This window comes from Rattus norvegicus, chromosome 1, assembly GCF_036323735.1.
Source record: "Rattus norvegicus strain BN/NHsdMcwi chromosome 1, GRCr8, whole genome shotgun sequence".
In the NCBI taxonomy this organism is placed as follows: Eukaryota; Metazoa; Chordata; class Mammalia; order Rodentia; family Muridae; genus Rattus; species Rattus norvegicus.
This window is the reverse complement of record NC_086019.1, coordinates 18,735,386-18,760,872: the sequence shown is the minus strand read 5'-3', so window position 1 is coordinate 18,760,872 and position 25,487 is coordinate 18,735,386. Positions and strand designations below refer to the sequence as shown.

At 39.9% G+C, this 25,487-nt stretch overlaps 1 protein-coding gene across 24 annotated transcripts in view; it reads left to right on the top strand.

Moving 5' to 3' along the window:
- The window catches only part of Ptprk (protein tyrosine phosphatase, receptor type, K), a 499,207-nt gene that overhangs the window by 295,425 nt on the left and 178,295 nt on the right, over nucleotides 1-25,487 (top strand). For all 24 annotated transcript variants that reach the window (XM_063265927.1, XM_063265913.1, XM_063265905.1 and 21 more), the window contains exon 7: nucleotides 11,638-11,931. In XM_063265927.1, the coding sequence (XP_063121997.1) occupies nucleotides 11,638-11,931 (294 nt within the window). The remainder of the gene's footprint in view (nucleotides 1-11,637; nucleotides 11,932-25,487) is intronic.

Below are 25,487 nucleotides of genomic sequence, written 5' to 3'. Positions count from 1 at the left end.
CCATCAAATGTGATTGCCGTTGTACTGAGATTCAAGAAGACAGATTCCAAGGAAACCCACCCTGGTCTCCTTTCCCTCTTATGTATACAGTAGGCTTCCTTCCCCATTCCAGGTACACAGTAGGCGCCCATCCTCAGCTCTTTATTCATCCTGTAGTTATTGATGGAAATACTGTGTGTGTCTCTTCAGTGCCCATGAAAATCTTAGCATATTTTTCTTGTTATGAAAAGTAATTCTTTTCTTCAGAAAATCCTTTAGTTGATGGAGATAAATTTTTAACATGACATGGAACCTGGGGTTTAAGGGGAAAAAAAGACTAATCTGGATTACTTGCTACGTCCAGCTCGTAGTTTAAATCTATGTTATCTGTCAAAGCAGTCTTGGGATTTTGTCTTTCTTGGAAATGGCTGGCAGGAAGGAATAGCTCACCCTTCTGCATTAAATCAGCGTTCTCGAAAGCTTTTCTTTAACTAGAAGTTTGTTTCCTCCTATGAACCCGAGAATGTCCAATTCTTTCTGTTATTTCAGTTCTTTTAACATCAGCATCCCGTTATATTGCCGACGTCGGGGGGTTTTGGGGGAGGTTATGAAGGAACTGAAAAGGAAAGGTCTTTGGCTGCCTGACTTGTCACATTAGTGTAAAATGTCCTTGATCTGATAACTTTTCACATGACTAAACCTCTTTAAAATGTCAACAAAAAAAAATGTTGCTTTATCTAGCGGTCTATAATTATTTCTGTATACCTACTGATTTTAATTATACAACCCTGTCTAGTGCTTTTATTTTTGGTGGCGTCTTGACTTTAGGGAATGTAGGTTTTTTGGCTCTGAAGAAGTTCATAGAGTCATAGAATAGGGTGATAGCATGACTTGGTTTTCCGTTACTATAATGACCTACTGGAGGCTAAGTAAAGAGGTTGGCTTAGCTCTGAGTTCGGGAAGCTGAAAGGCAAACAAGCATGCTCTAAGGTATGCCAAGAAAAACCTGCGTGTGTCGTCGAAATGACATAATGAGGGTTTCATATGCAAATGCTAACAGATGGCATGACCTCACAGGAAGGTGTGTGTTTGTGTGTTTTTGTGTGTGTGTGTTTGTGTGTGTGTGTTTGTTTCTGGTATTAAATGTGAACTAATTCTAGTGGTGATGTCACTTACAGGACTGGCCTCTGTGACTAAAGAACTTCCCCATCGATGCCATCTCTTAACTGTCCCATAGTCTTGCTCACACTGCTGTGGCAGGTACCGAACCTCTGCCATATGAATTCCTAGTGGACACACCGGATCATACCATAACAATATCGCGAGTTATTACCTCGCGATAACAGCGTTATGATTTTGTGACAATGTCCAGTATCTTCATGCACAGATCTACACACTCTCTAGGTTACTGCTAAACCCTTTCCTCCTACTTGGGGAAATTTTAAGTAGAAGGACATAGGAATCTCTTATCTCTGATCATTTTTACTGATACTTAAGGAGATGCCATTAGCAATAGCTCACCTTGAATTAATAACACTATCAGTTCTATTTTTATCTCAGTAAAAACCATCTCCAATGTTAATCTAGAACAGGTTCGAAAAGAAAGGGGGTGTGGTAATCCATGGTCTTTGTTCTGTTGTCATTTTTGTTGTCACAACATGTTACATTTGCTTTTATTGGTTTACTCTTCCTGGTGACTTAATATTGAAAGTTTTTGCACAATTATGCTGGACCAGTAAACCAACAATACAGTATATTCCACAACTTAATTTTTTCACGGATTGATTTATCTTTTTTAAATATGAAGACACTCTTAAGTTTCACTGCTCCAGAATTACCGGTATTTCTGTAAAGTCTATTCTCTTGAGGAGACAATACGCAGGCCCCTCTTAGTTCAGCTGGCGTCAATCTGTCATTTGAATTGTTTTTTTATGGAAAAGTCTAATTCTGTCACGTGTTGATTAGGATATGAGCATTCCTCCTCCCCTACAAAGATCTATCTTGTCCTCTCCTAGGTTGTGTGAAGTATAAGTCCAATTCTGTCGGTCACTCGGGACAAGTGATTCCTTGAATTTGATATGCCTTTCTGGAACCCACGCTCAGCCCTGTCATCAGTATGGCTTACTTCCGTTGTTAATCTGAGTGATGACACTAGGGGTTGGGCTTGGGAGCCAGCTGTACAAGTTTTCATGCTCCCTTATCGTGAAAACCTCAGGCATCATGTTTATTTATTTTGGAGTGAACACAAATGCTCATGAACATATATTTAATATACGCTTTACCACAGTGACCCAATACCACAGACTGCTTGGACCCAGGGACAAGTTGACAAACTGTGCTTTTTTTATAATTGTCAGGGAACTTTTCTCTTCCTTTCATTCTCTTTCTTTCTCTCTCTCTTTCTTTCTTTCTTTCCTTCCTTCCTTCCTTTCTTTCTTTCTTTCTTTCATCCTTCCTTCCTTTCTTCCTTTCTTTCTTTTCTTTCTTTCTTTCTTTCTTTCTTTCTTTCTTTCATCCTTCCTTCCTTTCTTCCTTTCTTTCTTTTCTTTCTTTCTTTCTTTCTTTCTTTCTTTCTTTCTTTCTTTCTTTCATCCTTCCTTTCTTCCTTTCTTTCTTTCTTTCTTTCTTTCTTTCTTTCTTTCTTTCTTTCTTTCATGTGGAGCATTCAAAATCCCCACCAATAATATTTTTTCTTATTTTTACACATAATATATTACATGTGCACATAGGAATAAATGAATTTGTATGGATAACACAGTGCAGAGATCACAAAGTTATTGTAAAGACTAAAATGAATTTAGTGGGTCCATCTGTAGTGTCTAATATGTGTCAGCATACAGTGAATAAGAGCAGTACTTTTGTACTCTCTCTTTTGTCTGGATGGAGAAAGGACTGAAGCCCTGCATTGCATGACCTAGGTGTCTTGAGCGTGCTGCTGGGACATTCATTGCAATCGCTGCCATTCGCCTCACCCTCCACCATATATTTCACTCTTCTTCCTCATAAAGGTGACTGATGAGATTGTGATCTGAGGACTCGTTTATGTCTTGAGACTCATAGGGAACTAAGCGTTGGAGTTGATGGCGTTTCTACTTTTACTACAGAGTTGATTGTTATTCTTGGAACCACCTGAATGTTCCTTGAAATGCTGTGAGCAGTTTGAGCTCTGACAAAGCTAAAGCGAGGAATTAAACGACCATAAGCGAACTCTTCCCTATTTATTACCTCATGACTCATTTAAAAGCAGCTATGATTTTATTATAATGTCTCGACTGCCGTGCGGATTGTAATGTTGAGAAAATATCTAGTAAAATTGTTAAATTCTTATATTTCAAAATTTTAAACCAGTTCATTGTGTAGACAGTAAACATAAAAACAGGTAGTTTAAGGTCAAAACAGGATACAGACTCACGTTCGTATAACAGTATAATATATTTCATATACCAAAAATTCCCTCATTTTCACCTATCCCTTACATATCAACCTAACCTTGCTTTCAGTATTTTGCTGTCAAGTCTGAAGGACCACTCTGCTCTGTGATTTTTATTTCAAGGAGGTAATAAAATGATGGCAGAAATGTTTTCAAATCACAGGGACTAAAGCACCGTAGTAATACATATGATATAAAAGTCCGTATGCCAAATTGGCAGGTTCATCACCGAAGTGATTCTTTCTATTTTAGCACTTCAGGCTGCAGGAGCCAGCCATGGCGTGGAGATGAAATATTAGATCCTTCCAAGTGTGAATACAGATCACGCTGTGAATTGAGTGGAGAAATACGACGTAATATGGAGAGTAGAAATTTCACCTCATAATTTTCCCCTAAGCTGAACTACATTATATCTCACATATAATATATATTATACCATTACATCTCATATATATAATGATATAATATATCATTATATTTAACATCTATACAAACATACTCTCTGGTATTAGTATAATTATGTTCTTTTGTATCTATCCTGATTTATAGTATATATTTGTATTAAGAATTATATCACAGGATATTTTTCAATGAAAATGCTTTTGAAAAACTGTTCAATGGGTCAGCTTGGACTTAAGAACAACAAAAAAAGAATTTTTGTTAGGTATGTTGTGGCATCTTTTTTTTTTTTTTACAAGGAGGATAAATCACGGGTTGCCACTTGGTCACTAAGCAATTGCTTAGAAAGTGTTCTTTCGTTCTGGTCAACTAATTCCTTTAATTAAATAGTAACGTTTTGTAGGTGCTGTGCATCAATGTCAGAGCAGTTGGCCAGCTATGTGGCTCAGAGTAGGAAGCAGCAAATCTTGTTTTCTGAGCACTCAATTTCAGCCTCAGAAAGTGAATGTAGTAAAATGGGAGTCCTCATGTCCTCACTTGGAGTCTCACGCTGAAGGCCAGTGTTCAAAGAACAGGTACAGTGTGTACAGACAGTTGCTTTCCTTGTGGTTACATTGGGAGTTTCTTCCTTAGCACTTGGCCAGCTGACCATTCACTCCTGAACAACGGTATCGGAGTTTTTAGTTCACTGCAAGAAATAACGGAAATGCAAGGAAGACGATGTCTTGTAGATCAGTTACTGTTCTTCATGGCATTACAGAAACGAAAGGGACAGCTTGTCATGCTGTTTTCACTGAACCCAGTCCCTAATGTTGAGTACTTGGATATTTCATCTCCTGATACTGGTGAGGTTTTTCCTCTTGGGAGAAAAACAGCTTTATTTAAAAATGAAAACTAATAACTTCTCTCTCTCTCTCTCCTCTCTCTCTCTCTCTCTCTCTCTCTCTCTCTCTCTGTGTGTGTGTGTGTGTGTGTGTGTATGCATGGGCACAAGAAAGCTTTTGTAATAGCCTGGATTTGTCTCAGACTCACTATTTAGATACAGTTAGCTTTGAACTCCCGTTCCTCTTGACTCAGCGCTCCAAGTTTGGAATATAGTCCGTACACTACCACACTCGAATTTACCTGTTACTGGGGCTTTAATCCAGGGCTTTGTGTATGCTAGAAAGCATTCTGGGAAATATCCCTAGTCTCTGAAAAGTGACTATCTTGGGTACAGTTATCATTGCTGTGATGAAACACTACAGTCAAATGCATACCAAGGAAGAAAAAGGTTCATTTAACACTTACTTGTCACAGTTCTTCACCAAAGGAAGTCAGGACATAGGATCCCGGAGGCAGTAACTGATGCCCAGGCCATGATGGCTGCTGCTTACTGGCTTGCTCCTCATGGCTTGCTCAACCTGCTTTCTTATAGAACCCAGGGCTAACAGACCAGAGATGGCACCACCCACAATGGGCTGGCCCTCTCTCATCCATCACTCATTAAGAAAATGCTCTGTAGGGAGGCATCTTCTCAATTGACCCCCCCCCCCTTTTCAGGTGTCTCTTTCTTATCTCAAGTTGATATAAAACTAACCAGAACAGTAGCTTTTTCATCTTCTCCAATCTTAATGCAATATTGTCAAATAGACCTAAAATTGACTGTAGTTTGTGTTCAGGTGATGTTCTAGTAAAAAAATACATAAATTCTAAACCACATTATAATAAAATTCTAGATGGTAATGGAATTCTTTTGATTTTTCTGTATACTTTTCATTACTCATGCATGTTAAAAGATTGCTTTCCAGAAAACATCATCTGTTCACTTGCCTGGGATTGTGCATGCTCTATACACAACTGTTCATTTCTCTGTGGTTTTTCTTTTTCTTTTTCTTTTTTTTCTTTTTGGCAGTGGACTAGCTTGTGTGAATAAATGGCTAGCCTTTACCCTATTGGAATTGTAAGCCACTGCTCTTTTCGTAAGTAGAGAAGTAAGTGATGGAATTCAGGTCAGCACAAGCAGCCCCCTTTGCGTGCGTCCATACTTAGAATTATAAACCATGTCACTGTGCTTCAGGACTCTCCGAAGGGATCAAGTGACTAACCTGAGTCCTAGGGTAGCTGTACTCTACCCAGAGCTCCACATAAATGTCTACTTGTCCTGGGGACCACAGCCGCTGCAAATGCTCTCTCTGAGAGTCCTGTGGACAGAGGCAGTGGGGCTTCACGTTTGGCCCACTCAAGCTCTATCTTTCTGGTCTGTCATTATCTTTGTGTATAGATTGTATGAGTTAGTTGAGTGATATAATTTGAGAGTCTATATATCACTTAAGCTGACGAAGTTTAAATGGGGTTTTAATATAAAATTTGATTAACCTAAGATTAGTAATTCACATGATGTAAATATAATGAGTTACTTTGTATGAAAAGAAATATATAAGCCTTGCTGGCAACATTGCTCCAATTAGTAACACTACAAGACAGTGGACAGAAAAGTAAAGAGAAAGTATTTGATTGCTTATGGATTTTATGAGCCCTGGGAAGTTAAGTGTCAAAAACATCAGTAAATGAAACAGCATTAGGAATTATCGGGAGACTGGGCTGGAGAGATGGCTTAGCAATTAAGAGCACCAGTTATTCCTCTAGAAGACTCAGATTTAATTCCCAGTTCCCACATGGCAGTCCAGAGCTGTTTATAACTCCAGGTTCACGGGATCCCACACCTTCCCTCAGACACACATGCAGACCAAATACCAATGAACATAAAATAAAAATAAATAAATCATTGAGGGGAGCAATAACATGAGACACCATTATGTATTTTGTAAACACATCTAGGTTAAGTTCAAAATAAAGAAAGAAAGGGAAAGTAAAGGCCTTGCTAAGTGAGCCTCGAACCTTCTCAGTGCTTACTTCATTCTCTCTACACCCAATAAAACGTATGCTATTGTCACATCCATGGTAATTATTGCCCAAAGAAAATTAGTGTAATTATGAATGACCCAGCTCCCATCTGTCAGGGGGTGCAAAGGTTCTCTGTTTTATCGATGTGATAGTATTGTGTGGTCACCCCACTGAAATACAACATCAAATTATTTAAGTCTGTCATAGGAAACTCATCAAAAGGGAGCTCACAAATGTGGGACATAGAGGACTCTTTCTTTTCTCAGTGTCTCTACAAGGTCCCTCCAGAGAGGCACCTTGAGCAAACAGCCTAGTGCATCCGTCCTTGAGCAAAAATCAGAACTTGGTTAACAGTCCAGAAAGGAATAATAAGTAAGGACAATCAAATTGACATCTAAGTGACCATTTCATTTCACCAAATGCTAGGAAGTAAGAAAACAATTGTGTCCATATAAACTAGTCTTATGTTAAAAGGACAGTTCTTTAGAAGCATCTCCTCTGACTTCACTTTATTTGCAAGCAATTAAATAGTTAAAACAGTTAAAATATGATGTAGCTTAAATAACCTTTCATAATTTCCACTGCTCCCAACATAGCCATGCGGTTTTCTCAGGCGAAGTAATGCCCATTTGCAACCTTCTAGCAACCAGCAGAGATGAAGAATTCCCCAGGAGGAAGGAAGTCACATTACGTGTCTGCGGCCCACTCAAACATGTTTCCTAGACTTAGTATCTTCTAAAGGCATGGGACACGCCAGCGGTCATAAGCAGTTTTTGTATATGTGGTTATATTGAAGAATTGAAATGGTCAGAGAATCCAACTGAGGGAAAGTTGACATAGCATGGAGTAGAAATGAGTAAAGAACACATCACGATATAGCAGGGATTTCAGGAGTGTGGTTGGTTGAAGCGTCATATCCAGAATGTAGTTTATCTAGACTCTTGTGAGGAAGTATGGCTTCCTGCCTTTTTCTCTCCTCTCTGCTCATACTGACTTCAGGTGTCTGCTTCCAAGTACTGTCTGAGGATGAGTCTTATTGAGTGCACGGAGTGGGTGGTAGTTCTTCCACAGTGGCCAGAAGACACCAACATGTCATAGCACCAAATTCTATTGTGGGACTGCCAACCTCGGGCTTCTTCTAACAACATCTCCCTGACGAAGAGATAAGGCAGTGGGGAGACAGACAGGATTGAAAGGAACTTAATCTATCTTGTTCAAAAGATGGATATGGAAGTGTCTTCTGCCTTGACATTTACTCTGTTGCTGACATTTTCTGACTCTCTGGCTTCTGTTTCCGAGTTTGCATTTTATTGATTGACTGGACTTTGATAACTGGCATATATTTTTAAAGAGCTATTATAACAGAGATGATTGAGCGAGAGGATATCCTTTCGTAGTGGCTTGCTTGATTTCCAGACATTTGTTCATTATTTCAGATATTAAACAAGTGGAGCAGGCTGAATACATAATTGGGATTTGCTCCTATTTTGGATCCAGAATAATGAATGGAAGTCATTAATGGAAAGTTAATTGGGAACGTTGGCAAAGTTTATCCTGTATTTTGAGGGTTGCATGCTTCACTTGATACCTAGTGTACGTTTGGGATTTATCTGCACCACACCTCTGGGTCTAGTAGCATATTAAGTTATGAAGAATATTAGCATTGCTCCAAAACAATTACTTGTTCATTTGCCAACTGATTAAAATTCATGCATAATTTATTGAAATGAATAGAGATTTTATAAATAAATTTCCCTGTTCTCTGGGGATCTAAAAACAAAATACATATGCTAATATAAGATCTCTTTCTGCCGCCAACATCAAAACTTTAATATTGAGTGTTAGTCTCCTTAACGTGAATTTCACTCATAACCACGCTGTTGAGCAACCTGTCTGCTTTTTAGCTGCTTTGCATTTTGTGGCAGCGCCAACCTTGAGCTATTGCTCTGGCTATTTTGTGTTCCAGTTTGGCCTAACCAGAGCGAGTGAAGTAAAACTGATCGGGGTGTTGCTGCCATTCTGCAGGCCAAGAGGTGCAAAGCTTCAACCTCATCTTTTCATTTATACACGCCATTACTTATGCAAGCCACTAGATTCAGTATACAATATGGTATTACATTTTTTCTTTTGCTGTTGTTCAGGCAAACATATAAACAAACAACCAAAACAAAGCAAATAGCATCACATGTAGACCCTTCTGGTATGTTTTAGAAATGTGACTTGGTGACTCCTGTGGTAGCTAAAGTGTGGAAAGACTGTGCAATGGTTAAAAGCGCATGCACATCTCCCCTACCGTCACCGTGATGGCTTTCGTCTTTTGAAAGTTGGCCTCCTGGCTCCAGATGTCACTGAATCAAACAGAAATGACAAAGGGCTGTGCTTGTCCTTAATACTGGTTCTTGCTGGCTTTGTCCCCATCATTCATGCCCTTCCCCATCTTCTATCTTCGTTACTCTATGGATTGTTCCTGTGGCAAATGTGGACAGGCTTTTGACGGTGACAGTTAGCATTCGATACATACGATATCTGTACATATAGTTAACATAAGGTCAGTTTTTGCAATATCTGTACATACAGTTCAAGGAAGGTTTGCAATTTATAATTCACTTACCATGTTCTTGTTTTGTTGTCTTTTCACTTCATTTATTATGCCGTATGTAAGACCTTTTTAGGTCATTGGTAAGCTTAAAATGAGTGAGGCCTTGTTGCTTTGGGGTAGAACCCCAGTGAGGTGTGAATTTAGCATTGTTTCCTACCATCACTGAAATTAGTCACTGGATGAATCATCAGGAATGAAAACAAACTCTAGACATATGGAAGCAGCCGCCCGCCCCTTTATCCAGAAACTACAATACCCAGAGACACCTGCATGGTCTGGGGCATTCTTTTAGAATGCCCTTGTCATTTGTTTTGTAAGCTCTTGAGTTGGAAATGGCAATTTCTTGGCATGAAAAGTCTTCCGCTTTCCTATTTTATCTGATGGGTGAACACTCTACAATGTTGGATTGATTCTAGTGAAGACAAGCTTCACTGAAATTCACTTGTGAAACAGACCACCATTAGCTAGACCAGAACTTCCCTCCTTACTGGTAAATACTTCTCCAAACCCTTCGAAGAGATTTGTATGGGTAAAATTTATAGAGCAGACGTTAGGACCGACTTTCTGTAGAAATAGCACCGGCTGCTTCCAGCACATATAGCGCATGGCAACTAGCCCTCTCCTTCATGCATGAGCATGGTGAATCACAGCTTACATTAGTCCCTGGTAGCCAGCCTGAAAGCTATTTCTTTAATGGGCCCATTCAAGAAGAGACCACTTATATTCATATTTATTTGCAATAGCGAAACGTTCATCATCTCTACTATTTAATATGTTTGTAAACTATATAATATATATATATATCTTATACAAATTAAAAAATAAGTATAAATGTCTCCTCCACATTATATAAATACCCAGTGTACAGAACCTTGTCAGTAACATGTCCTGCAAATTTTAGTCTTACAATCTTTGAAGTTGTATTCTCAACAGAAATTTTAAAAATTAATTTTAAAAATTATAAATAAAACTCAATGTTAGGCCATATCTGAAAATTGGTTTAAACTTGCTTGGTCTGCTGAGACCCTCTTTATGGGGTTTCATTCTCTCCCTTTTCCATGGAACATATTAACATTAGAAGTTCAAAAGATACCGTCTGCCCATGCGTGACTTGCACCCTTTTCAATCCAGGCCAACCCGGAGTCCTATGTGGTTATGTTAATAGTTTTCCTGTATGGGATTTCCTGTAACTTTTCAGCATTAATTCTTGAATCAATGTTGGTCAATTATCGCCTTATTAATATTAATACGTTCTTTAAAACCTTTCAAGAATTGTGATGATTGGTCCAGAAGTTAAAGGGAGAAATTACCACCCGATGACAGCCTACTAATGAGACCCCTATGTCTTGTATTCCAGTGGACAGGCTGTGCACACAGAGCCCTATGTGGAATCCTCTAGAGACAGCTCCGACTTTCACTGGTATTGCTGTTAAGGGAAAACCTGCCCTAATGCATTATTCATCCTTCTATGAGTTCACATGTTGAAATAATATTTTTCAAAGTTTCTGTCAAGCAAAATATGTTAAGCCAACCAAAATTAAATTGCAATGTCCCTTTGACATTTGGGCTTAATAAGTGATATATTGCTTATTGCACGCTACTCCGGGGGCCTGTGATATACAGAGATTGGGCATTTGGGTATAAATTTCCATTTCCTACTCTGTGAGGTGGGGCCGTGGTCCCAGCTTTCCTTCTAGCTTTGTGGAGCCTCCTCACTAGCTCAGCTGTGGACCTTTGAAGTTGCAAGAAGCGCAGACAAGAACAAAGAAACAAGAGTATTAGAGCTCACCCCCCTCCATGTTTGATGAAACCATGCTTTCCCTTGCCTCCTTGTTCACTGCTGTGCACTGGGAACTTTCTCTCCTGGGAGCGCATGTTTTTAAGAAGAGAAAACTTTTGCTAAATTGACCGAAAGCCTTCATAAAACCAATGGCTCTTTAAATTACAGTTGCTACATCATTACTTTCTAGATTTTACTTTCTCCCCTCCGCTCCTCTCCCTTCCTTTCCTGCCTTCCTTCCTTTTTCTTCTTCTCTCTCTTTTGTCTTGGTTCAGTCTCACCATTTAGCCCAGCGTGGTTTAGAACTCACTTTGTTGACCTTACATTTACAGCAATCTTCCATCCAACCACTGCACCCTATGTTGGGACTGCAAGCACATGCCAACCAACCCTGACTCTGGTTATCTAGTTAACACTTACCATGTGCTCCTAAATTGTTCACTAGCTTTGGGTTATGTATGAATATTATATGTATAACATATTTACTTGCAGTATATAGTTACCACCTGTATATCTCTGTTTTAAGACTCTTACCTAATGAGAATGTACATTTTTCTCTTCCAGAACCACCTAGACCCATCGCTCCTCCCCAGCTGCTTGGTGTTGGGCCCACTTACTTGCTGATCCAACTAAATGCCAACTCTATTATTGGCGATGGTCCCATCATCCTGAAAGAAGTCGAGTATCGAATGACGTCAGGATCTTGGACGGAAACCCATGCCGTCAATGCTCCAACATACAAGTTATGGCATTTAGATCCAGATACAGAATACGAGATTCGCGTCCTGCTCACCAGACCTGGAGAAGGGGGAACTGGACTCCCAGGACCACCACTAATCACCAGAACCAAGTGTGCAGGTAAGGCTGCATACCTGACCCGACCTCTCGCCAAGCAATCTTACAACAGTCATTAACACACACGTGGCATTCAGCATCTTGATTATTTGGTGTATGAGTTAGACATACAAATTTTAAAATTTTTGCTGAACTTGTTTTTTGACAATTTCATACATGTGCAATGTGAATTCAGATTTTTGTACTCTACACCCCCGCCCCCAGACACACCCTTCCGAGAGGTTTACTGGCCTCGGTTATTCCTAATCTTGTTTATGGAATCCTGTGGCTGATAGAAGAGCAGATTGAGAGCATCTTTGAAACTGCCCTACTGTGCGATGAAGCTCGAGTCTTTTCTTGCACAGTAACTGAGTTTTCTGGTTTTGTGCGTCATATCTCTGGTAGCTTTACATCTCTGCTTGCCCTAAAGCATTTTCCTTCACCTCAGTACTGTAAACCTTTTTACCACGTGACAGTCATTTTCCCTGAAAAATTTTATCTGCAGTGGAGAGGGCATATAATAGAGATAAGAAAATTGATCTATAGGACTGGAGAGAAAGCTCTTTTGGGTACAGGGCCTGGCCCTCAGACATGAAAACAGGTGAGATGCCAACACCCACAGAAAAGCCGAATGTGGTTATGAAGATCTCTTACCCCTCCACTGGGGTGCAAAGATAGGCCAGTCTCCACCGCTCACTGGCTCTAGGCAGTGTGTGAGTTCATGGCTTGGAGAGAGACTGCGTTAATGAATTGAGTGGAAACACCAGAGAGAATACACTGTGTCAGCCCCCAGCCTCTGTATCCACACACACAATGAAAAATAGAAATGAGCGAAAAATGCCCGCACACAATAATAACCATTCTGTGCAGGAAGCCCTGCTGAGGACAGCAGCTTGACACCTCCTAGAGAAAGCAGAAGGGTTCTTCCTGTCATTAGTCTGTGCTTGGGAATGGGTGCTCAAAATATCAATGCCCATTGATACATAAGAAAATTACAACGTAGTAGGGTCTTTGCTATGCCATCACGGAGAAATTACTAGTTATGCAAAAATAAAACATTTGATCACCTATCATTTGAGCATTTTTACTTTAATATTTATTCTCAAAATGATGTTTTAGTTCAGAGGGACATTTTTGTGTCCATGAAGCATTAGGTGAAAATACACACACACATACAGACAGACAGACAGACAGACAGACACACACACACACACACACACACACACAATTTGAGTATTTCTTGAATATCAGCTTATTATTTATAATTTTACTGGGCTATTCACCAAGCATTCTGATGTAGCACATATAATTGATACATATTTTTATTGCAATTAAGTTTATATGAATGCTCAGTAGCTGTCTTGTGTGTTTAAACTTACGAGACTGTTGACCCACTGGTTTGGCGGCCAGGAAGGAGAGGGTCCCCTAATGTGTTGATTGCTGTCCAGCAGTTGGAAGCTTGGAGAAGTTTTCCCTCTAGTTCCCACTGTCCCAAGACTCTGCTTGAATCTCTCAGTTTGCTTTTAATATATTCTGTGGGTCTGCAACCTCTTCTTCAGGGTTTCGTGAGGAATTGTTCTTAGGATACTAAAGCAACTTTCTGCAGGGAAAGTGAGCTGACCCAGTCAGAAAAGCCATTACAAAAGGGAAAAAGTGCAGGAACTGAAATGCTCCGTCACTAGTCCAAGATTAATATCCCATGCTACCCTCATAAAAATTGAGTCTTTTTTACTGAAGAAAATACATTTTTTCCCATGGGAATTACTCCTTTAGTATGAAATCTTTTAGCATTACAATTCTAACAGTTGATAGCAATGAGCTACTCCCGTAGCTTTCCTCTTGACTTTGTCTACACTTCCTTTGAAATCGCATCATGTGTTCTTACTTCCTTCCCATCAGAATAGAGCGTTAAGAATGAACAGCAGCATGAGGAATTTTATATAGCTGTTTAACCTCAAAGATACTTGAGACTCATTATTGCTGAGTGAGTTCTGAAGATTACAAGTAAATCTTTTTTAGGGCCATTATGCTGTATTAAGTGGGTGAAAACACCATGTTAATGAACATTGATTTTTTTGTTGTTGTTGTTGTTGTTTCCTATTGATGTGTATGTTCTGAGTGTATTGAAGTAACAGAAGAGAACATGTGACTGGAGATCACTGTAAGAACGGCCTCATTTAGGGAAGAAAGTAACATAAGAATATCGCCTACTCAGAGCTGCTCCTGACTGAGAAAAATCTCCATGATTAGGCATTATATGGGCCTTTAAAGTTGATTCCCCTTTAGTGTATCAATTAGTGTGTGTACTCATCGTGAATTTGAATGCTATCGTGTTCAATCAGTTGTCCTTTTACTTCTAAATATATAGGAATTCTAGATCATCTTTCACCCTTGATAAACCTTTAGCAATATTTCTTGTAGTTAGTATCTTCCCAAAATTAGGAAGATTAAAATCCTAAAATCTAGGATTTTAGGGAAAAAGCAATATAGACCTGATATGTTTTCTAAGGGTTTATTAGCTCTGAGAGAAGGCAAGGCTGCTGATCAGAGCCAATGTTGAGGTCAGTATTAAGTTCTAGGATTTGAAAAGGAGAGAAAGCTCACGCACTTATTTCTAACCATTCTCTGAATAGAAAAAATTAAACTATAATTAAGAAAAGTAATAAATCTAAGAGTAAAGTCAGCGTTGCTTTAAATTATGATGCATTTTACATACTGTGTATTAAGATCCATTCCCCTTTCTCGAAGTCAGAGCGTCTCAGGTTCTCACACCTTTGGCTTCACCCAGAGCTTATGGAGCAGCAAACGACCACGGGGTCCACACAGATCACCCTACTGGCTGAGTTTTAGCAGAAATTCCTAAGGCATAGAAGTGCTTTGTGGTGTGTAGGAAGATCCCTTTGAGACATCAAGATGAAAGGTCCCACCTAATGCTATCAAGCTCTGCTCGCCTTGAATAATAGTGGGACTTACGTAGACCTGAACTCTGAATCTTCAAAGCTTCCTTTTAAACAGGAGAGACAGGACATTGAATAGTTATCATTTTCAAATAGCCCTTTCTATACACTATGTGTTAAATATGTGAAGTCACCCAAAACTTTGAAAGTACTAATTCTTCCTAGTGCATTGCTCCCCCACCCCCACCCCCACCCCACTTTTTTTCTTACTCTCCATTTCTTCCTGTCTCTGTGTGTATATATGATGTCCCATTCACAGGACTCTTTTTGTCATTTCAAAGGGATAATATCATCTTCTGCCACTTAGGTTTTTCTTATTTTGTTTTGTTATATTTTTACCTAGTATATTACCAGTAAATTAATTACCGTTTCTCAAGTTCCTCTCTAACATGTTTTGATGGTAGTAAACATTAGATGGAAGGCTTCTACCAGTGAATAGTTTTACAGCCAGTGGAAGGTTTGCCGTGTACCTTGCTCATAGCTTTACATTTTAAAGGAAAATGTATGCCTTATGGCTAATTCCGGATGTATACTACCTTAGAGCCCACAAATGAAGTTAGGGATCACAAGATACATTCTCACCAGGCCCAGTCACTGAGGATGAATAAATGCAAATTGTGGCAGATAAAACCCGGGACGCGAGTGTGAGTAACTGATTCCCTGAAACAGCACAACTTAAATGTTCCCGGCTTCACGTATCGGAAGCAAAGAAATGTTTTTGCTGAACACTGGACAGACAACAACAACAAAATTGGAGAAAATGTAATAGTTTACCATTTTCTGAAAATGTCCCGCCTAGCTGGTTAAGCACCTTTCTTTTAACCTTCTGGGGCACAGTCAAGTCACTTGGGAGATGCAGTCTCCTGCTTCAGGGTCTCAGAGAGGTGGTAATTATGCACGGTAGCGGCTGAAGCCACCAATGCGCACGTCTCCTGCTTCTTCATGAACCTGGGGCAGGTGTCTATTTCCCTTAATCTGCTGCCCGACTCAAGTCATTGTTTATATAATGTTCTTCAGGCATTTTATACGTTCTAAAAAGTGCCGTAAATGCCAAGTCGCCTTAAGTGGGAAGTAATTCAGACACTTCATTGTACAATCTGAGAGTGTATGCTTGTTTTTTGTTGGGTTTGTGTGTGTGTGTGTGTGTGTGTGTGTGTGTGTGTGTGTGTTTGTGTGTGCACGCGCGCGTGTGCGTTTCCTCTGGGTATACTATCCAGTCTATAAGCAGAAAGAACATATGCCCTCCTTGGGAACTGTCTACTTTGCTTGCTTTCTCACTTACACCTTGACCTTGTTGTTGTTAACTTGCCTTCGCCTCTGGATAAGCCATCGGGGACTGGCTCAGTGATTAACTGGCCTTCCTGCAGGATCTCTTTCATAGCCGGGCCAGCCGGTCAGAGTCCCCACAGTGTAACATGCTTACACATTTGGGGATGCTCTCCTGTACTCTCATATTGAAGTTCAATGCTCTGGGCAGTTCTGAGTAGACATGTGAATCTATGAAACAGGGAGTGGGGAGGGGAAGACGTGCTTCTTTTAAACTGAACACTTACTGAACATGCGTTTCTTCTGCCCTAAATCCAGAGAAGGAAAAAAATGTATTTTGTTTTCTTCTAGATGGGTATTTTCCCGATTTCTCGATTCGTGCAATTAAATTTTGGCCCTTTAGCTATAGCTTCACCAGCATAGGAACATTGATTTTTTTTTTTTAATCTGGATCAGGATAGTTTTCTGTCTTAAAGACTAGTTTCCACTGATACTCAGGCTGGAACTTGGAACAAAATAAAATTGGTTTGTAAAAATTGATCCGGTTTAATAGTGTTAAGACGGCTGTTTATTCAGTTAAAATCAAAGGCTATCAATGTGTTCTCACTTTTTAAATAACGTTTTAGCTTACACATGATTTTTTTTTGTGTGTTACCAAAAATAATTTTTGAGATGAATCTAATAAAAACACAATGGTTGTATTGTTGAGGTCTTAGACATTTGAGTCACTGGGTTCATTCCCCAGCAATAAGAAAGGAAAGATTGAAAGGAAAGAAGGGAGGCAGGGAAGGAAGGATGTATAGAGGAAGGGAGGGAGGGAGGGAGGGAAGAAGGGAGGGAGGAAGGAGCTTTCAGAAATGCAGGGCAACTTCTCATTAGAAAACAAGTTTTGTTCCGGTACTGGTAACTTTTCTGAACCGAGATGGCCTCACTCGTAGTTGCTTTGCAAAGATGTGTAGCGTATTCCGAATTCCTTACCTGTAATGTGATCTGTATCACAAGCCTCAGTCACTAAGAGGACCGTTCAGTTGCTCCTTTCTCTTACTATCCTCAGTAAATCTGTCACACTGACGAAAGTACTAAAAGGGATGCTGTCATCTATTCCGTAATTTCAGTCATCAGAATACCGCCATGTCTGTGACTCTGGAGTTCATAATTTCTAGGAATATAATCTATATTTCAACACGGGGTGCCAGGTGACCGGCATGAAGGCCCTATTCGTGGGCTGTCCTGAAAGCGGAAGTGGTGTGAGGTTTGCTGCTTTACTTCCTTTGTTGTAGTTGGGTTAGGAACCAGACGTACCTCCACATAGCTCAGCTCAGTGCACTCTTCGTAAGCAGCATCAGTAAAAGTGTAATTACCTTTACTAACTAGAGTTGTGCTGTGTCAGCATAAACATTCCTCAGCTGCCTTACCCTGTCGATGGAAAGCGTTTGGCAGCCCGTGGAAATGGCACTGTATTTATTTATCTTCAGTGCTTACCACATGTTGAGTTGGGTAATGGTATCATTAAGTACTTTTTATTAGCTTCATTTGTTTTTACGGAGTTTTGCATAATACAATCCAGCCGAGAGGCAGCAATGATCATCAATCTCACGATGTGTCACTAACATCCCCTCAAGTCCCAGGATTTTTATTTGAGATTGACGGCAAATAGAAAAAAAAATTATTTTTTTGCTTTTAAAGCGAATAGAAATATTTGTTTTTCACAGCCAAAAATGATGAATTAGTGATGTCTTAAATGATAATTACACAGACTTGTCTGACAAACAAAATGGCCAACATACAATTAAAAATATGTAGAACCACATGAAATTTTTTTAAAAAAATATGCTAATTATGGGAGCAATTTCACAGGAGGTGGCCTGGGAGCTTCTAACCTCTGGTGTATCGCAATGGTCCAGGTCTGTTGCTGATTCTTTTAATCTTACTTCTGCCTTCGATATTGGTCTGTGTTCCATCCATTATTGAATTACGGCATGTATCCTTTGATTTAAAATAACAGAAAGAAAATCATACAGAGACAAAACAGCATTCACTGATTCATCCCCCATCCATTCTCATATGTGTTCTCTCATTCACCGAGTGTGCAAGGGTGAGGAGGAGATAATCCTATTTGATAATTTTTGAGTCCATTTATTCATATCTATTTAGTTAGCCCTTTGAGGGGTTCTGGTCCCTCTGTACAGTTTCCTTCGTGTTAAAAATCATTTTCATTATGTTATATGACTCGATATGAATCTAAACATGGGACCATCAGAGTGAGGAGTCATTTCCCATCTCGGCTGCCTTGTTCGGACATCGGACATGGTATCCTTGTTGCTAATGATCCTGTCTTTGCTCTTTATCCAATGTATGTGAAACCACAGGAGGGAAAAAGCACATTCAAAAGTAAGGCATCATAATAAGGGAGAATTATTTTAGAGTTTTGAAAGCTACATTTTATTTTGTGAGCCCAATAGGAAATGAACCTCAAAGAGTAGGAACTCTTGCTTTTCATGTAACCTCAGGCAAAATCTGTGCAAATTCATCTGTCACTATATATGACATGGCCTAGAAATCACTGGGTGATGTCCATTTTAATTGTCTCCGATGAGTCTTGTCAGTGAGGTTAGTTTTAGAGAATTATTTCATTTCTATTTGCTGGTCAATATTGTCATTTTTATATTGCTGTAAGTTTCCTCCTTAAGGCATATAAGTAATCAGAGCACACATTATTTTTATCTGTTTCTCATCATGATTGATTTACAAAGTTCTTTGTAGATAAATCCCCAACCTGAAAAATAGGATTTTTAAATATTTTATTATACTCGTGTGTGTGTGTGTGTGTGTATGTGTGTGTGCGTGTGTGTGTGTGTGTGTGTGTGTGTGTGTGTGCATGTGTACATTATTTTCTGAGGTGTTTCCTCTGAGGTAGTTCATTTTGAGAATTAGAGAACATTTTCAAGCTATGTTGCCAGGGAATGCACGGTAACTCTGCGCTCCAGAGTCATTCTCCTGTGTTTCGTTCTCTTCTCTCACTGCTAGCAAATTCTGCACTGTATGTATCTGCATTCCTCTAACTTCCAGTCCATCAGCTCCATTCGGTTTGGTTGGAGTTGTAACAATGCGGGTCCAACTCTGTACCTCTGGGGGTTCCTCACTGAGAATCCCACATTCTGTAGACTGCATAAAATTCCCACAGCAAAATTAGCTTATAAAGTACACATGTACAACAATAGGATGGGGGGGGGGAGACATCTGGGTTGGCAAAGTGCGTGGAGCACTTGAGTTCAGTTTCCCAAATCTATAGTTGGATTATAATTTATTGTAATTAAAAAATATTTATTTATTTCTATGGGTGTTTGTGCTTCACTTCTTGGACAGGCCTTTCCACCCTTTATTGCTCTTCCTGTGAAATTTTGCCATCATGCTTGGTACCAATAAGAACCTTTACCCACTTAGCTGCTATTCTGCCAGGCTGCAAAGAACACTTAAAAACCTTTCGTTATGAACAACAATGCCAACCAACCAGAGCTTCCAGGGACTAAGCCACTACCTAAAGACTATACATGGACTGACCCTGGACTCTGACCCCATAGGTAGCAATGAATATCCTAGTAAGAGCACCAGTGGAAGGGGAAGCCCTGGGTCCTGCTAAGACTGAACCCCCAGTGAATTAGATTGTTGGGGGGAGGGTGGCAATGGGGGGAGGATAGGGAGGGGAACACCCATAAAGAAGGAGAGGGAGAGGGATTAGGGGGATGTTTGCCCGGAAACCGGGAAAGGGAATAACACTCGAAATGTATATAAGAAATACTCAAGTTAATAAAAAAAACAAAAACAAAAAACCTTCCTTAGTACTACCATATTTATATGATTGTTGTTCCAGTATTGTTTGTCTTCAGTTTTCTATGGCTGTGCCTGCGGGAGTTTCTTTAATTGCATAAAATAATTTGGTTTTATCTTCTGCTTATTTTAACTGTCATCCACCCTCCTGTCGTTCAGCTGGACAGTTCATTATCTCTCCTGACTGTTTAATATTCTACTCCATACATGTGCTGAGCTTTATTTAGCCTTCCTTCTATCACTGATAGTTTGGACTAACTTGTTACTATGAATTCTAAAATAAAAACCATGCGCTCATCTTTCCATGTCTTAAACGTTGTTGGCGCATGGTGTTCAAAGATGATGGTTCTTCCTTGGAGACCCTTTGATTAGAAGGAATCATAACCTATAACACGGGTCCGATACTTACGATGTGCTGAGCAGAGCATTAAGCTCTTTGGTGTCGATCAGGGCTCCCTAAGTGCCGGACTGCGATGAGTTACTCAGTGTTTTAACGACATTTGCCTTGCTTAGAAAATGAGTTCGCAGCTGAGTGATGAGCCCAGAAGCTTGCATGGATGAACTCTCCAGCTGTCCGTGGTGCGTCTCTGAAAGATGGGTAGACGTTTATGAAGATGATTGGGAGAGTTCTGATTATAATTTAAGATCTGGTTGCCGGTAAACACGCTTACAGGATGAGTAATTGAAGCTGCCCTATCTAACATTTGTGAGCTAACCAATGAGTGCTGTGCTAAACTTAAGTGTTGATTCTTCATTTCCCAGGCACCGTGTCCCTGGTTGTGAAGTGACTCTTAAAAAGTGAAGTAGATAAAACTTATAAGTGTGCTAATTATTTTTACCCAAAGAGATATATACCAAAGCCACCTTCCTTTCTCATACAGTGATTGCGTACATTCTGTCATACGCCACTGACATGTAAACCTCCTTCCTGTTGCTATGTAATCTTTACTCTTTACCTTGGGAAATAAATACTGTAGTCGCGGCAGCAGTCTTCCAGAATGGAACAATGCCCAGTGCATATGTTTTCGTCACTACTATGGAGAAGATAACAAAGTATGTTTAGAGGTAGTACGTGCCTTCTGCAGGCTGCTGGAGACATTCAATGCAGAGTGTCTTCTTGATGTTGCCTTGAAGGCACATGCACAAAGAGGACATGACTATCTGAGAAGTGATGTCATTGAAGACATTTTCCCTTATGTTATGAGAAGCCTAAGCATGAAGAGACTCTAAAGGCGCTATGCGGTCAGCAGGCCTCTCTCTGCTCTTGCTCTGTCTGTCTTTCTTCGGGTTTGATATCCTGCATTTATCTTTGCATTCATATATTAATATATTAGTTACCTATTCAAGGGACAGATTTTTTTTTTAAGAGAATCAATTGCTCGAAATGTCTTATGGGTTGTTTGCCAGAAACACTTCTCTAGTTGTGCTTTAGAGGACGGAGTGAGAGATTTCCAGGAGCTCCAAAGGCTGCTACTTTGGTCCAAGAAGAACTTGATCAGGGCTTGAGTCAAAGCAGGAGAGAGAAGAATCCCAATGAGAAAGTGGGGCTGGAAGAGATTGGAGAGCTGCAATCAGTAGAATGTGGTGACACACTGGAAGTGAATTCTGGATTGGGAAATTAAGATGTAGTGGCAGGATTTCACCAGAGTAAAACCTTTGGGAAATTTTTAATAAAGAAAATACTGTCTGTTTTTAAGAAATGAGAATAGTGGGTTTGCAAATATATTCCTGAAGCTATGGCTGACAAACAGGGCAGAGAGTGGGACATATAGATTTGAGTGTTGTGACTATTTTATTCCTTCTGTGCACATCATTGAACACTAGAATTTCATTGAATTAGACGTTGAATTGTCCTTAACTCTACTTTTTACTGGTATCTTATTTCATGGGTATTAGGGATAGAATGGATAGAAACTATTAACAATTGATGTTAAAATCAGTATAATATGTTAGATTAATTTGTACTTAAAAATTAAACTTGCTCAAGGTATTCTTATAAGACCCAACAATTGAGGGAATTATGACATCATCGGCGCATCTTGGATTCTCTCTAATGGGAAGTCAGAGCATGATAATATCGACAGTGTGGACTTCTGCTCTAGTGGCTTTCTCAGCCAATCACAGGGTGACTTGCAAGTAGGTGGTCTTCAGTTACTATCTTCTCTTCAACATTGCTCTCTCACTTCCTACCGCCTCTTATGTCGAGAGCACTGATTCCCTTTTGCCAAACTTGCAGTGTTGAGGCATCTCCTTGGGTCATCTCAGGAACATGTAAGTCATAAGATGCTGCCACCTACCCATGTTCCTTCTCATTTTGGGGGACGCTGGGTGCAGCAGATAGTGTGAACCATAGTGCCTGATGCTCGAGTGGTGATAACCCTCCTTCCCCAGCTCCAACTAATGAGGGCTTAGATAATGTCTATACAGTCTGACTCTGTAAAACCTCAAATCAGAAGCCTCTTTAGAACAAAAGTAAATATTTAGACTTGCCAGGGATTTGGATGAGAGCAGGATAAATAAGTATATCTCTCTCCTCAGGGGAAAGCAAGGATGTTTATATCTCCCTGACTTCACTGGAATGTTCTTATAAACTATGAAAAGTAGGTCAGCAAGACCGAGTTATTTCACCCTACGATCAGCAGGACAAATCTCTTAAGGAAACAACTCCTCAGCTGCTTGTTATTAAGAGGGGAAAAAATGGGGTGCATGCCAGTGACTCATTCCTTAAGCAGGCCTTGCCTGTAATGGGAGATGCACAGGGTAATAGCATTTTGTTGCCATGATTAAAGATGACTCATTTACAGCATACTCCTTGTTTTGGAAATTACCGACCAGCCCCCTTTAAAGATGTGGTCTGTCAAATCATGATTTAATTGGCTACAGTTCTAGAGCAGATTCCCAAAATAGTAGGTCAGCCAGCTTCCCGTTTCCTTAACAAATTCCTGAGATATTCAGGGTAAGAGGGAATTTTTGTTTTATAGTTTCAGAGGATTCAGTGTATGATTGGTTGGCCATGATACTATAGGTAGGAGTGTGTGGTAGAGCTGACCTCTTCCATCACCAAAAAAAAGGGGGCGGAGGGAGGCTGGAGCTCCCACAATCACCTTTGAAGGCATACATACCTGCAGTGACTTAAATAAGTTGCTTTCATTGTGGACTATTCTAAGAGAAAAGTCTTTATTTGCAATCACACACACACACACACACACACACACACACACACACACAATTACACCACTTCACCAGAGTACCACTCTGGAAACCAAGCCTTTGTCACTGTGTCACTCCTGTCCAACTCTAGCAGTCACTTCAACACTTCAAGCTGCTTGATCAGGGAGTTAATTTTCACACAAGGGCTGTGTTAGCATCAGGACTTCTGAGAAACTTGTTACAAGAGAAACAAATCTGGAAGTCTGCCAAGCCCTTAGAGACAAATCTGACAGGAGCCTGTATAGATGAACTTGTAACGATGGAGCTAAAATAGAGCAGTGCTTCATCTCACTTATAAGACAGAAAATTGTTCTGATGGTCCAGGTGGCAGCACACGCCTTTAACTCCAGCAGTTGGTAAGCAGAGGCAGGCGGATCTCTGTGAGTTCTGGAATAGCCAGTGCTATACAGAGAAAAGCTTATCTTAAAAAACAAAACAAAACACAATAACAACAAAAAAAATTGTTCCCATATTCAGAATCAGAACTCCTTTAAAAAATATCTAAGGGGACTTGATTATAACCCTGCAATGTGAAACACATCAAAGTGTCCGAATAACAGAAATAAATGTGTACCTGCCTGCAGCAGACCGAGAAAGCCAAGGGCTCCTATGTGCATAATATTTTAATTTTTATGGAACCAGTAAGGCAACTTATTATATTGTGATTCTGACCAAGTGATATTACATATACCTTCACGTAAAAAAAAATGTATTTTTCAGCTTGGACAGGTGGCATTTAAGTATTTGGGAGAGAGAGATGGTTTGTTGGGCTAACAAGGCATATCACAAGTACCTGCCTTGAAATTCCAGAAAAACAGCTAGTTAGACATTTTTCATTTCCGCCCACTGCTGAGGTGCCTTGCATTATCCCCCAAAGAACCTCACGCTTGTGGCAATAATCAGGCACTGTCATATTTTTGAACTTATGTGAACATGCAGTTCAATCCTTCTGACAGATACTGCCTCACGTCTGGCTTGGCAAATTTTTGTCACTCAAACCTCACTAATGTGTAAGTAGGTTGTGACACTCAGCCTAAAATGGCTCTAGATTAGCTGGTTGATTCAAGAGAAATTTACTTGAGATTTTCCCCCTTTTCCTCTAGTTTCTTTTTCTTCTGCATCCCAGAGTCTGTCCTCCGTTTCTGAGTTCAGATTTCTCCTCCTTCCTCGGTTAGGATCCGTCCCCGTATGAACATCCAGCAAGACTACTGTTATCACTGAGAGATAAGTCAGAAATAGATTTACCTAAATAATTCTCATAAATATGATATATAGACTTTATGAATGTACATAGTAGTTTTCTATTTTCTCTTATGTTTTTATATTCATGAATATGAAAACTCTTAGTTTCATGTTAAAACTAATCTTTTTTCTGTGACTCAAACTGCCTTAGGTACCTGCCCCCACTCTTTGTTACTCTAAATACTGCCATGGCTTTTCAATATATACAATATACAATGGCGTTGTAAACATGCTTGGCTATGTCTTTAAAAATAAACCATGCTATGTAAATACAACTGGAATGGTAGTGCCGAATGCAAAACCATTTTAATATGTGTTAGTGCAGCTCTTCAACTCCAACTCCAGAGTTTCATATTTATTAATGGTCGAATCTTCTAGATTGGAGTTTTGAATATCATAGCACCAATTTCCAAGACAGGGCCTTTGTTAGTCTGATCTTAAAGCTAAGTGTTGTGGGTACGATTGGTTTTATTCATTCATATTTACTTGTTTATCAAGGGTACCAACCTCAGACATGTCCTTTCCCAGCGCTGCGTTTCCTCCCTACTGAACTGTAGCTGCACTTGTCCGTCCGCTCCTCTGGAGTTCTGTCTTTGACCTTCCACACACCCACTGCGATTCCTTTGAGGATGTTTCAGTGTCTACAGTTATTCTGGAAGTGTGGGAACCATGCAGATGCTCACGTGTTTTCCTTCAGTTCCTTTTCTATTCACATGATCCGTACCCATATCCGCCTTCTCCTCTGTTTCCATCCTGTGCCTCCCTCCTACCCTAGACAGTCTGTCAAGCTCTCCTCTATCCTTTCCCATACCCACGTGTTCTTTTATTTCATCACTTCTTAAAAGACTGTCGTCGTCCTAGGATCATCAGAAAATCATTTCATTACAGCGAGGGGTTAAAGAGCAGAAACTGACTTAAACTTACATCTCCACAAAGCTTTAAGGATGAGGGTTCTGATCCGGGATTAATGGCATAGGTATATTGTTTAGTCCTTTTCCATGAGTTATAGGTGGTAGAGAATTGTAGTCTAACCAGAATAAACTGTGATTGATCTGAACAGCCAAATTAATAGTGATT